General features: G+C 45.2%; 1 protein-coding gene across 3 annotated transcripts in view; it reads left to right on the top strand.

The window, feature by feature from the left end:
• Positions 1-2,189: 2,189 nt before the first annotated feature.
• SH3RF2 (SH3 domain containing ring finger 2) overlaps positions 2,190-17,534 on the top strand; it is a 148,802-nt gene continuing 133,457 nt past the window's right edge. For 2 of the 3 annotated variants that reach the window (XM_005209539.5, XM_059888350.1), the window contains exons 1-2: positions 2,190-2,429; positions 3,539-4,028. In XM_005209539.5, the coding sequence (XP_005209596.1) occupies positions 3,651-4,028 (378 nt within the window). In that variant the 5' untranslated portion in view covers positions 2,190-2,429; positions 3,539-3,650. Of the gene's footprint in view, positions 2,430-3,525; positions 4,029-17,534 lie in introns of those variants that run through there. The other variant, NM_001083753.2, reaches the window with a different exon arrangement.

The raw sequence follows: 17,534 nt of genomic DNA on the forward strand, positions 1-17,534 counted from the left end.
TGTTCAGTGTAAACTTTCTCTGCCCCACATTAGTGTTGAAGTTCTACCATCACCATTTTACTATGAAGAAATTTTAATTGTTAAATATAGTAGCACTGGATCTATTCTGACTTTCTGAAATGGAGTGTTCTCAGGGATGGGAGAATCTGAAGCTTTTTGAGATGACTGGCCACATAGGAATAGGGAGGGCCCGTGAGATGGGGTAGGTTACAGGAGGCATCCATAATATTGTGTATGAATCTTCACATAACACTTATGTAAACACACATGGTGTACTTAGGGCAAATACATAACTTTATAAGACGGGGAACAAAAATGACAAGGAACCTAGGCCCTGGGATTAGGCCAACCTAGATCACAACCTCTGTGACTCTGGGAAAGTTATAGCATCTGCCTTGTAGGGTGGTTGGCAGGAAAAGGAGATAGTCTGTTCAAAGGGTTAGCACTGCTCTGGGGCATAAATGTTACATTACTTGTCCTTGTGCAAGCATGTGTGTGCCAGTGTGTGAACGTGCAGATGTGGGTATGTAAGAGAGAGAGAGGATGTCCAAGAACAGGAGAGGGGAGCAGGTAGAGTTCCCACAGGAGTGGCCCTCTCTGCAGGGTGAAAGGACAGGGGCCGCTCACAGAGGAGGCAGATCAGCTTTACCAAGCAGGGACAGCAAAGGGTCTCAAATGGCAAGGGCCTTCCTAATAAGCACAAAATCTAAAGTGGAAATTAACTGAAGGAGACAGGTAATAGAGTGAGGTGTGGTAGTGTTGAAGCTCAAAACACCCTCCATAAAAGGGAGAGGAAAAAAAAAGAATTGAAAGTGATCTCTGAAATTGACACAGATCCAAACTAGGGCTCTGCACCTGGGGGACATATGACTTCATCTGTTCCATCCCTAAGATCTCCCCTGTTTTGAGCTTCAAGCATGCTTACTTTTTCAGAACTGACACGGAAGAACTTTCTAAAACAAACAAATCACCACAATCTGTTTGCTTTCTGCCTGATAAGGAATTGTCAGCCTTATGTCTGAGAGAGAAGACATAGTAAAAAGAGAACACCCACTCTCTAGTCCCAGCTCTGCCCCTAGCTCACTGAGCAACTTCAAGGAATCTCCCAACTTCAAGAATCTCTCAGCAGCCTCGTCTGCCAAAGAATTTGATTGGTCACTTTAGTCATTATCTTTTGACTTTCTGCTGTCTTAGATGAGGTCCAGCTCACCTCAACCATCTCTCCTCCTCTTAAAGTTGTATTACGACAGGACACAGTAGTGAAGGAGGCCACAGATCACCTGCCTCTTGCTCACCGTGTCTCTTGGGATGACTTATTTAATGTCTTGGGTCTCTGTTTCCTTCTTCATAAAATGAGGGTAAGAGGCCAGTGTATCATTGGGTTGATAGCAGGATTAAATGAGTTCATGAAGATAAAATATTTACAACAACACTTGGCACAGATAAGGGCTACACTACTCTGTTGTTAGGTATTAATAATAAGATTATTATTATTTACTTTATTGGATAACTTTGTAGTGTAGTGTTAAAGTGTTAAATTAAATATACTATTGATAAATCAAGAAATAGAAGTATAAGCATTATTTGGGGCTATAAAAGGCTCCAGTGGGTAGGGTAAGGAAAGCTGGAATATTGCTTTTTCTTTTTACCTTTTTAAATTTATTATTATTATTTGGACCATGCCACATAGCTTGGTGACTTGTGGGATTTTAGCTTCCCGACCAGGGACCAAACCCAGCCCTTGGCAGAGAAAGTTCAGAATTCTAACCAGTAGACCACCAGGTAATTTCTACTAGCCCTTCTGTGCTTTGATTTTTCAAGGATGTGTCTGGACTACCACAACACTGTTGCTTTGTTTTGTTTTGTTTTTAATTTCATAAGATTGAGCAAATAGATCACTCAAGTCCGTCTCAAATCTCACAGTTAAAGGACTGGCTGATTTTATAGAGTAGTACTTTTTAGGTGACCGGTTTATCTTTGTGTTCACAGCTACCTTAATACGTTTGAACTTTTCAGGAAATCCTCATAAAGGTTTGAAATAAACACAATCACCTTGGCATGTTCATAACTTGAGTGTGTTTCAATTTCCGGGAAAGGACAGAAAATGAGGAAGGGGAAATATAAACTTTGTAAATACTTAACCTTAGAGGAAATTGACTTGTATTTTGCCCCCTTGTAATCTTTTCCCTGAAATCGACTCCCACAAAGGAAGGATCGGTAGCAGAGTGTGAGAGTGCACAGGACAGAACGGCGGTGAAAGCGTTAACTGGGCTGGGTAAGGCGATCCCTGAAAAGAGTTAAGACTCGAGTTAAAGTTTTCAAAGCGGCGGCAGCAGCAGCTCCAGGAGAAACGGAAGCCGGTGGAGGGAGCCTGGCGGAGCATCGAGGACAGTGCCGAGCTGAACTCAGTCCCGGGTGGCAAGCTCAAGGTTAGTGGCCCCCCGCACACCTCCGCGTGCTGACATCTTTGGAGCTGTCTCAGGAGGCTGGGCGCCTTCTCCCAGCCTGGCTTGTCCTGTCTGCCTGACTCCACCAGTGGGGCCACCGGCTCGTGCCAACCCTCCCGCTACAGGTTCCCCTAAGCCCTGGAGCTGAGAGGGATCGGGACCTGTTCCCAAGCCACTTTCCTTAAGGAGGGGGGGGGGACTTCTCAGACATCCACAAGGAAACTGTTTCTGGAACAAGGGTAATTTTCAGAATATACACACACACAGGTACACACACACACACACACACACACACACACACACACACACACCTGTATGTACTGCCCCATCTTGGTTCTTGCAGGCTGTGACCACAATCCCAAATTCCTATCTGCTTCAGTTGAAACTGAGAAGTTGTCAAAGTAACAAAACAGGCTGTGCAACTTTATCGTGTGGGAGGGATAGTGTCTCTGAGGCTAAGATAATCAAGGTAAGAAGGCCAAAAAAAAAAAAAGAGGTACGAAAAGAAAGAAAAAAACTTTCAAGCTCCACAGCCTGGAGTTGAGGCAAAACAATTTTTGAAAATTAGGTTCTCGTAGAAATTGTACATTGCTAGAACAAAATAAAGGGGGAAGATGTACTGTGAAGGACAGAATTCTACAACTACGGGAGATTCCCATACACTTATGTAAACAGCTTGTTATCAGCGTGATGCAGATAACAGATACACTTAAAGAAGGGAAAGAGAGAAAATAGCTTCAGAGAAATTACATCCTGAGGGGCCTTTCATTTGAGATCCAGACGGACTGCTGGAAGGCTTCATCCTTGGAGCCCTGGGTCAGTTCTGTCTCCCTTCTCCCGCCTTGCTCACGGAGAGGCAATGAGTAAGTTAGTCCGGCAAGCAGTCAGAAGCTGTATTGGCTGCTCCCTCGCATCCTCCAGCAGGCAGGAGTCGAGGTCTCTACCTGCTAGCACTGAATCAGAATGAGTCATCTGAAACTTGGGTGCGGAAACAAAGTCCCTGCGAACCGCCTTATGAGGCTCTGCCTCCTGTAGGTGGGATATACCTCTGAAAGCAGTCACGGTTTTTTCCCTCTTCCTTTCTCCTTCAGACAAGCGGGCATCCTGACGCTCTCAAGAAGCCCCGTCTCTGCCCCACTGGCTCAGCTGACCCGACCATGTGGACTCTGCCCCTCCAGGTCAGGACTGGAGTTTTAAAATAAAATGGATGACGTGACGTTACTTGATCTTCTGGAGTGCCCCGTGTGCCTTGAAAAGCTCGATGTCACCGCCAAAGTTCTCCCTTGCCAGCACACCTTCTGCAAGCCATGTCTCCAGAGGATTTTCAAGGCCCACAAGGAGCTGCGGTGCCCCGAGTGCAGGACCCTGGTGTTCTGCAGCATCGAGGCGCTGCCGGCCAACCTGCTGCTCGTGCGCCTTCTGGACGGCGTGCGGGCCGGACAGAGCTCCGGGAGAGGGGGGTCCTTCCGCCGGCCCGGGGTGCTGACCCCACAGGACGGCAGGAGGAGCAGGACTCACCCCAGAGGTCCGCAGTGCAGTCCTTTCCGACTGGTGCCTAACGTCAGAATCCACATGGATGGGGTAAGAAAGATCTCTGTTCCTTCGTGTTTCCTTGGAGGTTTGGTTTGTGTGCGCCAGCAGTTGGGGCTTCTCTTCTTTTAGCTGTGTTTCAAAGAGCCGCTGCCGAGGATTCCCTGAGGATAAGTTTCTGTGGGTGGTGATTGTCGTACTGAGACTCAGTGGAACCCTGAGCCTATCCAGTCCAATCAGGAACTCTTAAAATTCTTAAAGCTACCCAGGTCCTCCCTGCTTGTAGTCCAGAAGGTGGTGGAACATGGAAAGCCTTCTTGATTGTTTATTTATTTATGTGTTTGTTTTTGACTGCACTGGGTCTTCCTTGTGGTGTGGAGGCTTCTCATTGCAGTGGCTTCTCTTGTTTGGAAGCGGGAGCTATAGAGCCTCGCTCGGTAGTTGTGGTGCACAGCTTAGTTACTACTGGCATGTGGGATCTTCCATGACCAGGGATCGAACCCGTGTCCCCTGAATTGGCAGGTGGATTCCTAACCACTGGACCACCCGGGAAATCTTTTGATTATATTCTTGGTACCAGGGCATGGGAAATGCACAGAGGATGAGAAAAAGAAAAACAAATCCAACTGCTTGTCGCTTTTGTGATCTCAGAGAAGTTACTAAATGTCAGGTTTTGTTTGCATTTTACCCAAGTCCCTCTTTCCACTCCCAGTCATAAAGTGCCATGATGACAATGCTCATTCACAATCACTCAAAGTTATCAAGACACTGGACACATAAAGTTCGATCGAGAAGGAAGCATATATGTGGGTGGAGTGACTGACAGGAAAGGCTGGGCTGTGAAGTACAACTGACATGTACAGGAGCCCCGAAGATGTGTCTTATTTTACAAAATGAATAAAGCATACAGAAAATGCACATCAGAGCCTGCCATGAAAAATGAAGCGCCTCAGGCGAGCCGCAAGAGATCACCCAGTAATGCGTTTGTGTTTGGACAACGTGAATCGTCCTGTCCAGCCTTGTGGGCACATCCTTGAGACTTTATATGATCTGACTGTGAGCCTCATTCTGAGAAGCTGGGGAAGGGGATAACTTGAGAGAAGATCATGGTCCTGTGGCTACAGGAGGATTATTGGCTGTCACCCCCAGAGTCAGTGTGTCCAAGTGGGCATGGCACGCCATGGCCTGGGTGGTTGGCATACTCAGAAATTCTGTGAAGTGCCACGTAAAGCAAGCTTTAACCCTGGCAGCTAACCACGACTTTAACCATGACTCCCTGCTGTGAAAGAGTAGCAGAGGGAGGGAGGGTCTTCCCCGGACTCCTTCCAAGGAGAATAGGCTCGGGTGTGCATTCAGGACAAGTTTCTAAAATACTCTTCTCAACAGCCTATTACTCCTTGGGCTCCCTGCACCCTTAAGCCACCCATGCAGCAGGGTAGTGTGGAAACTTTCCAAAAGGAGAGCAGGAAGAAACCAGGCTTCAGTGTGATTTCTTCACAGCAGACTTTTTACTGCCATTGTGCCTGTGTGTGAGAACACATTCCACAAAAGGGCTTGGTGCCCTCCTTTAAGGCTCCTTATTAGCCCCAGGTCTAGTCATCAATCAGAATCCACAGGCTTGGAAGAGGAGGGGTAGGGGCGCAAGCTTTCCCAGGCAGGCTGTGTTTACAGAGCATCAGGCTGAACCTCGGGTCAGCAGATCTCCCTTTGAATTCCTGAGACCCAGCAACCTCTCTCCTCCCTCACCCTGCAAAGTCTGACTTGCCTCCCCGCAGGGCGGAGTATCATCCATCACTCAGAGAGTGCTGGGAGACTGGGAGGAGGCAAGTCCCCTATCAACTTCGCATATTTTTGTTCATGCTTTCTTCTTTTTGATGTGGCTATGTTGCTAAGAAAAGGTAGCAACAGATGGAGCCACAGCTACCTACTTTTTGAACCACAGCGAATTCCCAGGTCCCTCCTGGCATGGGGAGCTATAGGAACTAGAGCTCTTATTCTCTTATAGGAATAAGAGACAGCCAGTAAGATCCTGCGTGTCCCTGGAAGTCTTTCCCAAGGACCCATCACTTCAGACCAAGGGGCCGGTGACGGGGTTGTGCCCATCCTCCGAGCTGCACTGGACCGAGTCCTGCCATGAGGCTAAAACAAACCAAGCCATTGAGGGTACCTGCTTTCCAGCAGCACCTGGTTTAGTGAAGATGCTCTGTGAGAGGGCAGAGCCGGGGGCCACTCCACACCCTCACCCATTTCCTCCCTTTCCTGAGCCCACCTTTCTCCGTGTGGCTCATCTCATCCCTTTTGACTCTCTCAGTGGGGATGTGAACAAACTATTCCTGGATGTAAATACAGCTATAATTCTGCATCCTGTTTTACTCCCCCCAGTTGTAGCTGCCTCTCCTGAAGTGTGAAAGCAATGGTGCATCCCTGGGTTCAGACAATTGCAGATGATCTGAGAGTCTACACACTGTTCTGAGAGGCAGAAGTGTGGCCTTACATCCTCAGTCAAACCCTCATCAAGCTACTTGCCCTCTTGGCCTCAGTTTACCCAACCCAGTCAACTCTTAATATTTGCTACCCCTCTTCCTCCAGGATAGTGTAAACATTATCTTTACAACATACTCATATCACCTTAGAAAACCTATGCTGGGTAAATGCAAAGCATCATCATTATCATTCATTTAAGCTGACTATATGACTGTGGGCAAGCCACTTCAGCTTGCTGGGTCTCAATTTAAAATTCTGTAAAATGGGAAAATGTATTATAAGAGTGGAGAGCCATGGTGAGGCTTAACTAATGAGTGTTTTCAAGGCACTTTGAGATCCTTAGATGAAAGGCATTTGGAAGATCTGTTATCGTAGTAAACATTATTATTGACTGTTTATTGTGCCCTGTTGTGCATGAGACATTCTACAAAACACAGCAGGAGTGATAGTCCTTGCAGGAGAGTGTAATAGGTGTTATTATTGAACTTGAGTCTACAAGGAGTCCAGGCCAGTATAATACTAAGTGTAAAGTACTCTACTAATAGGGTATAAACAACCTGTTGTCACTGGGTACCATTTTGCAAAATACCTCTTCCAGAGGACTCAGTGTTAAGGTGGCATTCTCAAAGAGTTAATTTAATTTCGTGTTCAGGAGCTTTTTAAGTCCAAAGTCTGTTCTGCTCACCTTGCGTCATCTAAAAAACAAGCTCATCGAGATCTTTCTGTTGGCTCAGAGAGGTCTGGTACGTTCTGTGCTAGCCAGTGTGCCAGGGTGGAACCAAGAGCCACACTTCATAGTGCCAACTCAAGAGAGAAAAAAAAAATAGTCCATTGTGCCTACCTGTCTAAAACCCTCCCAAGCCAGTTGTGTAAAAAGAAAGCTTGAGAAATGGCTTTAGGTTTCTATAGCAGGCAATTATTTCAAGCCAACACGTAAGACCAACAGACTCCTGGAGGACCCATGTCAGTGCTGATGTCATTGGTTCTTATTCCTTCCCATATTGTGGCCGAGCCAAAGGAACTTTGCAAGTCTTCGAGAAGATTATGGGCTTCTGAATTGCTGATCGCTCTTCCTCCTTCCTCCACTACCCTTTAATAGTATTTCTGATTTAGAACAGGCAGGAAAGCAGTGAAGCTAAAAACTTGCAAAGTTAGACTTTGAAAAAGCCAGAATTCAGATTCTGATTCTGCCTCTCGACAGTTGCATACTTTGGATGAACCTCAGGGCCAGCCTCCAATTCCCCTTCTGAAACCTGGAGATAATAGCAGTACCTACCTCTGAGGGTTGTTGCTGCTGCTAAGTCGCTTCAGTCGTGTCCGACTCTGTGCGACCCCATAGACAGCAGCCCACCAGGCTCCCCCGTCCCTGGGATTCTCCAGGCAAGAACACTGGAGTGGGTTGCCATTTCCTTCTCCAATGCATGAAAGTGAAAAGTGAAAGGGAAGTCGCTCAGTCGTGTCCGACTCTTCTCGACCCCATGGACTGTAGCCTACAAGGCTCCTCCATCCATGGGATTTTCCAGGCAAGAGTACTGGAGTGGGTTGCCATTGCCTTCTCTGTTCTGAGGGTTGTTGGGGAGAAATAAATGAGACAGTTCATGTCACTTAGCTCGTAGCACCGTGACTGGTTCATATTATGTGCTCAATAAATTTTAGCTGGTATTGCTATTGTTATTAAAGCAACTCAAGACTTTCCACGCTAAATTATGCACCATCTCTCTTGTTAATCGAGTGTCCCCCAGAGATGGTCCTTGGTACCCTGATTTTTGGTTGGTATGTGTGTCTCCAAAGGATGTGAGGCCATAATTCACGTGTGTGATTCCTCCCAGCATGAGCTGGCTTGGCAGTTCATTTCCAAGACCCTTTAGGAGCTAGGAATGGATTCTAGGAGAAACAATACTCGCCAGCTTCTCTTCCCCAAATGGTGAGCTCAGCAAAACACCATACATGGAGCAACAACCTGGTCCAGCTTCCCAGCATTGCCAATGCCTCATTAGCATCTGTCTTTCCTTTCCCCTGCATCTTTCAATCCCCAACACAAATGTCGCCGTCCTGGGTCTTGCAGGGCCAGACTCTCTCGCTTCTTTGTTAAACATCATGCCAACCACACACATTCCTATCTTGCTTGCCCTACCTCAGCAAGAACACACCTGCCACCTCCAGCACACAGACCAGGTGGTTGTGTCCTAGAAACTTCTTCAGCTGGTGTGGCAAGCAGTTGAGATGAAAAATGAGGTCAGAAGGCACAGGGGGGAACTGAGGCTGGGGAGAAACCAAAGGGCATCCAGGCCCTTTCCTGGGTCTCAGCTGCTGTGTCCTGCAGCAGTGCCGCGACACACATGGTCATCTCTGCTAAATTTGCAAGGCAGTTAAAACCATCCCAAGCCCTTGAAGATAGCAGGCAGATGGCACTGGGTCAGCGAGGCCTGGATGTGGCACGTGGAGGAGCCAAGTTTGAGAAGTCAGGAGACCCAGATAGTTCTCCGGCTCCCCCCACCTTTGCAAACCTTTGACAAAACCATATGGCTCCAAACTGACTTGACCCCTACCCTCTGTCGATATACCACCCTCTTCATTACAGTCCTCCCCATTTCACTGATTACTGTTTAAGGACTGTGGTCAAATAGAGCTGAGTTTGTGCTGGTATTCAATTACTTTTGAGCTGTGAGGCCTCAGGCAAATCACTTAACCTCTCTGATCCCCAGTTTCCATATTTGTGCAATGGTGATATTAATGGTATACATATGTCATAAGGTTACAAGAGATGATGTATGTAAAATGCTTAGTATACTATGGTAAATGTTAAGTAACAAAACAGCAACAGTAGAGGACAAAGTTTGGAGCTTTGGATTTGGAGCTCTTTGTACCCACACATAAACATACAGAGACCTCTGTTCAAAAATTAAGCAAAGGGGATAACAAAAGAAAAAGGGGTTCCTGACAAGACAAAACTAGGGACTTCCCTGGTGGTCCAGTCGTTAAGACTCCATGCTCCTAATGCAGGTGGCATGGGTTTGATCCCTGGTTGGAGAACTAAGATCCCACATTCCAAGTGGTGTAACCCAAAAGCAAAGGGACAGAACTACAGTGATGAAAAAGTGTGGTTTTCAGTGGTGACCAGGGGTTATGGGTTGGGAGAGGATTTATAAAGGATAGCATGAGGGAGTTTTATGGGATGAAGGGACTATCCTGCATCCTGTTTGTGATGAAAGTTAAATGAATCTATGTATGTGTTAACATTCATATGAATATATGCCAAGAGGGGAAAAAGTCAATTTCATTGTATGCCAATGTTTAAAATAATATTTTTAAAAATGAAAGGAAGCTCTTGTACATTTCTTTGAGTCTCTACCTGATTTTCACCTGGCCTGCTCTGATGTCCCTTCATGTCTGTGTGTATTGGGTCAACGCTATTTTGGAGAAGGATTTTGCCATCATTTAAGCAATCAGGGTAATTCCTGCGGGTGGGCTTCTCTCTGTTTTAGCAAACTATTCTATTAACTGCTTCAGTTTTCTCATCAGTTAGAGGTATCTGGCCAGTAGACAAACAGCAGCGCATCCCCTGGTGGAGATGGCCCAAGCAGATGGCTGGGGCAGAAGGTTCTCCTTACTCAACCTCAATTATCCATCATGTGCACTGGGGCGTGTCACCTAAGGGATTAGTCAGTGCATATTTCATGTTGTTTCGATGCCTCTTAGGAAAGGTTGTCTGCCCATGTGTCCCTTCATACTATGAAGAGATTATGGAACAAGGGAAAGTGCTTGTTCAGCCCTTGACATGCAAAGAGCATCCCCACCTATCTCATTCCAGACGCCACTGCATAGCTTTTGGCTGAGCAGGGACCAGCTCACATATGGTTCTCTTCAATCTCAATATCTTCCCCCTTTTTCATTTATTTAATTTAATTTATTTTTATTATTTTATTTTGCCTTCTGGGACTTTGTTGAGGTGTGCAGGCTCTTCACTGGGCACGTAGGATTTCTCTAAGTTGCATCATGCAGGGGTTTTTTTGTGCTATCAAGCATGGGCTCTAGAACACCTAGGCTCAGTAGCTGTGGTGCTCAGGCTTAGTTGCCCTGTGGCATATAGGATTTTAGTTCCTGGACCAAGGATCAAACCTGTGTCCCCTGCATTGGAAGGCAGATTCTCAACCACTGGACCACCAGGGAAGTTCCTCTTTCTCATTTTCAAATCTATACTTACGTGTTAGACCTGTCTTTGACAAACTGTATTATGTAAGTGATTAATGGAGGTTCCATAAAGCTCCAGAGTCAAAGAAACCTGAGGTTGAAACAGAGTTAAACCTTTTTTCTTTGCTGCAGGACTTTTTCGTACTTTTAGTACTAAAGAATGGTGAATCTCCAAAGAGCAGACAATGATAAGAAACATTTCCCAAATTCCTGTGACAGTGGTAACCCTAAGACTTTTATTAGTGCCCTGAGTTATATTAATTGTCCACAGAACAAATTTTGGGAAATGTTGTCTCATATTAATGCAGAAATAGCTGAGCCCTCAAAGAGAATCCCTATTATAATTAGAGACTACTGATGCATTCCAAGAAGAGTTGTAGGCAAGTTTTTGTCATTAGAAGATATTTTTGGAAAACTGTTTGAAACTTGCTACCACCAGTTTCTGCAGTATTTATTTAGCTTCTATCATTTTATTTTTTGGTCATGCCACACATCATATGGGGTCTTAGTTTACCCACCAGGGATCAAACCCACATCCCTTGCATTGGAAGTACAGAATCTTAACTGCTGGACCACCAACGAAGTCCCTTAGCTTCTGTCAGTAGTCAGCCATAGGTACTGTGGGAATCTACCCAACAAAGTAAAGATTCTACCTTCCCAGTGCTTACTGTCTGATGGTAAAACCAACTAATTAGATACGTGTATTAAGCATATGTGTATAAATATATACATACATATCCCTGATTTAAAGATATTATCTATTATAAGATACATTATTTAGTTATAGCCCTAAAGGGAATAAAAAAAGCACTACTATATTAGATGTTCACTGTAAGATACATCCAATTTTAGAAATGTGAAGATATGAAAAAAGGACTGTCTTACTGAAGAGTACATATTGTCTGATTCCATTTATATAAAATTCCAGAAATGGCAAACTATAGTGCTTTTTGGGTAATGCAAATGTTTTATGTGGTGTTATATAGGTTTGTCTAAATTCATCAAATCGTACACTTAAAAAGAGTACATTTTTGGTGTGTATATATATATAACCCAATAAAGTGATTAAGACAAAGAAGTCTTAGACTCAAAAGATACTGGTTTATGAAAATGTCAGATGAGGAGGTGGTTCAGTTTAAGGGAAATGAAGTTTGTCTAAAAAAAGAAACTTCCTTTAAAAATATGGGCATTTTAATGGTAGGAAGGACACGGTCAGAGAATGAAAAGGCAGGGTCTAGTCTGGGCACGTGGGTGCTAGGAAAGATGGGATATCTTGAACAGAATGAAAGTTGGAAGAGAGGGAGAAAGAGATGGAGAGGAGTTGGCGTGACTGGTTATCTGCTTCAAAACCACCACTAGGAAGGCACATGTCAATTACTCTGTAATTAAGTCTCTCTGTGTCTACTTCCATGTAATCACGTGGCCTATGGGTTGTATCTACCTGATGGATTCAGAGCAGCCAAACAAGATATCTCTGCTCTGAACAGACGGCCAAGCTCCCTGGGTAAACTGAAGAGCAGTTTCCACTTCACTGGCAGACGGACCACTCTTTTTCATTGAAATGGTCAGGTTACCTGACAACCCCAGCATGCAGGAACACTAGCCAGCACATCCACAGCAAGGGGCAGAACACAGGGCAGGGAAAGACAAGTCTATTCGTCATGAGCTGTTTCCTGCAACTTGGGTCTGTGTCAGCTGCCAGGGTCACACTGTTCCCGATGCCTGGCTCAGAAGCCAGGGCATTCAACAGACTGCTTCTAAGTGCCTGCTACGTGCCAGGCTCCATCTTGAAAGCTCACACCTTTGAAAGCTCACAGCAGGAATGCTCATGGGCTCAGACTCCAGGACTCAAATAGCAGCTGAGTTCACTTTAGATCTCTGTCATTTTTCCAATCTTTTATCCAAGCAGCAGCACAACAGGCAACTTGTCCTGGGTCTGGGTCTGGGTCTCAGTACCATGCTTGGAGCACATACCTACAGTCTGGTCCAGATTAGGAACCCTCAAATGTTTTTTGAATTAATGAATGAACACATTCACGTTTTTGGTAGACTTTATGGAGTCATGGAATAATAACCCCTCATAATGTGGAAATGAACTCTTCCTGAATTGAGCCATGACAAAGCTCTATGAGGAATGAGCAGCGTATTATATTAGGCATAAAGCCACGTGGTGAATGAAATATTCTGGAAGTGAATCACCTTATTAAATACCTTTTGGGGTGACAGACAGTACTACCCAGAAAACATAGTGGGCCAAGTTCAAAACCACTTAGCTCATGAATTGTTAACCCTAAGAAGATAGGAAATGTGTCTCCATATATGACCAAATTCCTGTATCGGAATCCACAAACGCTATGTACTCCTCTGATGGTGGGAAAAATATTCATAGTGAGTTAATTTATACTTAGCCCCAGTGGCAGAAAAGACGAAACATCAGAAGAATTTGCCAACGAGTTATGTACTAAACTGGCCTGGCCTCCTCCATGAAGGAAGCAGCATTTCAGGTAGGAACATGGCTCCTACACCTCTCAGGCTGACCAACCTATGTCACACATGTATATAATATAGAGAGCATAAAACTGGCATTTTTAGCCCCTTTTGTGTGTGTAGGGCCGTCGCATTAAGCATATTTATATTGTTGTGCACCCAGCACCACTATCCATCTGTCTCCAGAAGTTTTCATCATCCCATACTGAAACTCTGTACCAGTTAATAGCTCCTCATTGCCTCCTGGTGTGTATGTGTAAGTGTGCGTGTGTGTGTGTGTGTGTGTGTGTGTAGATAGATTGACAAATAGATATTCACATGTGTATTTTTTAACTTCTTTCTGGGTAAGAGGAATAAGTCTTTTAATATCATTTTTTAAATATATACTCTAATTTTCTGCTGCTTCTGACCTTAGACTTCCAATGAGATAAGCAAACAAGATAATGCTGTGATTCAGAACCAAGGCTCTTCATTCATGTGTACTGGCTGTATGCTTCTGGTCAAGTTATTTAGTAACTCTGAGCATCATTGTTACAAGATGAAAATAGGAATCTTAGCTCCTAGGGTTCTTGGGAGGATTCAATGAGGCAGTTCCTGTAAAGTGCTTAGCACAGGGTCTGGATGAAGTAAGCTCCTGCTAAGGGTGAGCTGTCTGCTCGCACTCATCTGGGTAGGTTAACTTGTAAAGCACTACCACGCTTATTGCGGTCAGCCTGCTATTTTACTGCATTGAAGACATGGGGGTAACTGTGATCGTGGCTTCATTTGGAGGATAAGTCAAGACAATTCTTGTAAAGTTCTTAGCACAGGGCGTGACACACACTACTTCTTGATAATAATTGTGAGGCATTATTATTATTTCCTATGCCTCATTCAATCAGCAAGCATATACAGGATGCCTTTTATGAGTAAGACCCAATGCCAGGCTCTAGTGAAGAACAAAAGCAAATAATATATGATTCTTATTAACATGTAGACATGGAAGAGACCCAGGAAAACTGAGTAATTCACCAAAATGGCTGAAACCCTGCTTTAAAGAGCTCATGGACTTTTGGGAGGCAGCCACGTAAGGTAATAATTACGAGGCAGGTAATAAGTGTTAAAACAGAGGACTTACTGTGTCAGGCACTGGGTAAAGCACTCTTTACTACAGAATCTACAGAATCTCATTTAACTCTACAAATCTGAGATGACTGTTCCCATTTTGTCTACTTCACACATACGAGGTTTGTGCTCAAGAAGAGCTCATATACGAAAACACAATGGGAGAAAACGGGTGCAGATCAAAATTGAGCATTCCTGTGCTTGTGTTCAGGGCAGTTGTTGAGGTTGCATTTTATTTTATTTTTTTAATGCAGCTTGTTGTCTAGTTGCGTCTGACTCTTTGCAATCCCATGAACTGTAGCCCACCAGGTTCCTCTGTCCATGGGATTCTCCAGGCAAGAATACTGGAGTGGGTTGCCATTTCCTTCTCCAGGGGATCTTCCTGACCCAGGGATTAAACCCTCATCTCTTGCGTTGGCAGGCGGATTCTTTACCACTGAGCCACCAGGGAAGACTTAAATGCAGCTAGTCTTTGTTGTTTTTAATTTTATTTATTTCTTTACTTGGCTGCACTGGGTTTTAGTTGTGGCACTTGGGGTTTTTAGCTGCTGCATGTGAACACTTTAGATGTGGTATGTGGGGTCTAGTTCCCTGATCAGGGATTGAACTCCAGACCCTGCATTGGGAGTGTGGAGTCTTAGCCACCGGACCACCAGGGAAGTCCCTGCAGCTAGTCTTATTCTTGACCATTCACAGCAACCCATGACACTGAGGACTGCAAACCTCAAAATACACTGAGAGGCACGTACACTGGGTGGGGAGCCCTGGCATCATGGTCCCCACACCGCTGGTTTGAAAAAAATATGCCTTTTGGCTGCCATTCACACTCACAACATGGAAAGGCAAGAGGACTGATGAGAGAGCTTGGATTATTCACTGTTAATCTTCCTTGAGAAGCTAAGGAGAAAGAAGACAAATATTTCCCAGAGTGCCTGACGCAAACCACCCCCGTTTAAGGGTATCAGCCACCTGCCAGTGTTGGAGAAGGCAAGTGTGGAACCACTTGCCTAACTGGAAAATTGGTCCACATAGTCAGCTGCAGCCCATCCTCCCATCTCAGTGTCCCCTTCGCTCCTCCAGAAAGTCAGCCCTCTGTCCCAAATCCCAAGCCAGTCGGCTGCAGGTTCCTCAGGCTCTCCGAGACTACCCTCCAGCCTCCCAGCATATGTAAGCTCCTGAGGTTAAGGAGGTGTCTTGTCTTCTCTGTACCCAGCAGAGTGCCTGAAATGCAACCAGAATTCAATAAGTATTGAAGTACTGAATACGTAGTGTTGGTGATAATGCAAGAAACTGCAGTTAGATTCAGCATCTTTAAGGCCCTGGTGTTTTCACCTGGGACAAGAGGAAAGGAGACATCCCCACTATCTCATCCCCCAGATCCCTTTCAGCCCCTGTCTTGTTGACCAGGGTGTTTCTTGACTCAAGGCCAGGTGTGTTAGGAATGGCACATAAGTGCTTGCAGGGGATTCAGAGGTGAAAAAAAGAAGTCAGATCAGTATGGAGCCAGATAGAGAGAACACCAAAACTGGCAAGTGCATTCCTCTGAGCAGGTTCCCCTGGTTTTGCACAATTAAGGATGATATCGCCACACACATAGGAGTATTTTAATTGGTTGCCAAGGCAATGCGGCAGAGTCAGTGGGCATGAAGCAGGAATAGATCTCTGCAGAGCTGTGCTCGGGAAGGGTGCTTGGCTGTGACATTAATGAGCTGCCTGGATAGGAGAAAGGCAGGGCTGCCATAAATCTTATTTGGGGCTTTTCTTCAGTATATGAAAATGGTAGAGAAAGGGAGGGGCAAAAGAGAAAACTTCTCTTTCTGGCCCTCTGGAGAAGCAGGAGAGGTAATCTTCTGGATTTCAAGTTTCTCCTCGGAGTGGTGAACTTTTGTGGATGAGAGAAATCCAAGGAGATTTGGTTGCATGCTGGAAGGAAGAAGGAATAGGATGATTGAAGAACAGAAGGAGATGACAGTGTTTTCTTCTTCTTGAGAGATCATAAAAAGGGCCCAGGATGCAGGAGCCTGTATTTTCACAAAAAGAACACTTTCTATCAACTCCTTTTACTTCCCTTTGTGTGAGCAAGGAAAATAATTTGCTATTAAATACATTTCTTTTGGGGGCTTCCCAGGTGGCACTAGAGGTAAAATACCCGCCTGCAAATACAGGAGACATAACAGACACAAGTTCGGTCCCTGGTTGGGAAGATCCCTGGGGAAGGCATGGCAACCCACTCCAGCATTCTTGCCTGGGAAATCCCAGGCACAGAGGAGCCTGGCTGCCTACAGCCCATGGAGTCACAAAGAGTTGGACATGACTGAAGTGCTTAGCATGCATGCATGTTTCTATTTACTTTTTTATTTTCTTAAGTTTTTGAATAACTAAGATTTTTTTTTTCACAATCATAGAACTTTGTGGTTGAGACAGGTCCTGGGTTTTCTAACTTCTCTGTTTTACTTGCTGTCCCACAACCTAGAGAATCAGGCAAATTCCATCACATGGAATGCTCATCCTGATGGCCTGGGCAAGGAGGGTGGGACCAGAAGAGAGAGAAGCCAGAAGGGAGGTGGACATTTCTCATTAGCACCTTAATAAGTATGACCATCACGCAGCACACACCACGTGCCAGACACTGTGAAATAAGTATGATTTTCTTGAATTCTCCCAACAACCTCTGGAAGTCCATGATGTTTTCTCATTTTACGGATGAAAGAAGAGGCAGGATTTGAACCAGGTTTGCCTACATCCAACGACTGGGCTCTTAACAAGATCAGTTAGGGTGTCCAGAACAAGCATGGTGCTCCCTTGGCACCTCAGGGAGCCCTGCGCCATCTGCCATTGCTGGCCACTTTCTGTTGGCACCAACACCACCATTCTAATGTGGTTGATAGACTTCCGGAGTACGAGGTAATCTCTAACCAATCCAGCTCCGTGTGCATGATATGCTGTGTCTTAACTGGATGCCACTTGGTCATAAATTGAAGGGTTTAAGTAGTAGAAATGTGTCTAAGTGAGGGGATAGAGAGGGAGACAAGAGAGGAGGAAATGGAGTCAGAGAAATGAAAAAGGTAGGGATAGAGAAAGGCAGAAAAGATGCATGGGAGATGTAGACAGGGGCGACAGAAACCAGGAAGGAAGGAGGAGGAAAGGCAGAAGCTGGTCAAGGCAACAAGTGTGTGGGAGTAGCGGGGCTAGGGGGGGCAACCTGGGGGAGATATGTTATCAGGAGACATGTCAGGCTTTGATCCAAAGCTGGTCTGCTTTTCTTGAAGTTAAACAGAGTTAGAACAAAAT

This window comes from Bos taurus, chromosome 7 (genome assembly GCF_002263795.3).
Source record: "Bos taurus isolate L1 Dominette 01449 registration number 42190680 breed Hereford chromosome 7, ARS-UCD2.0, whole genome shotgun sequence".
NCBI classification, from domain to species: domain Eukaryota; kingdom Metazoa; phylum Chordata; class Mammalia; order Artiodactyla; family Bovidae; genus Bos; species Bos taurus.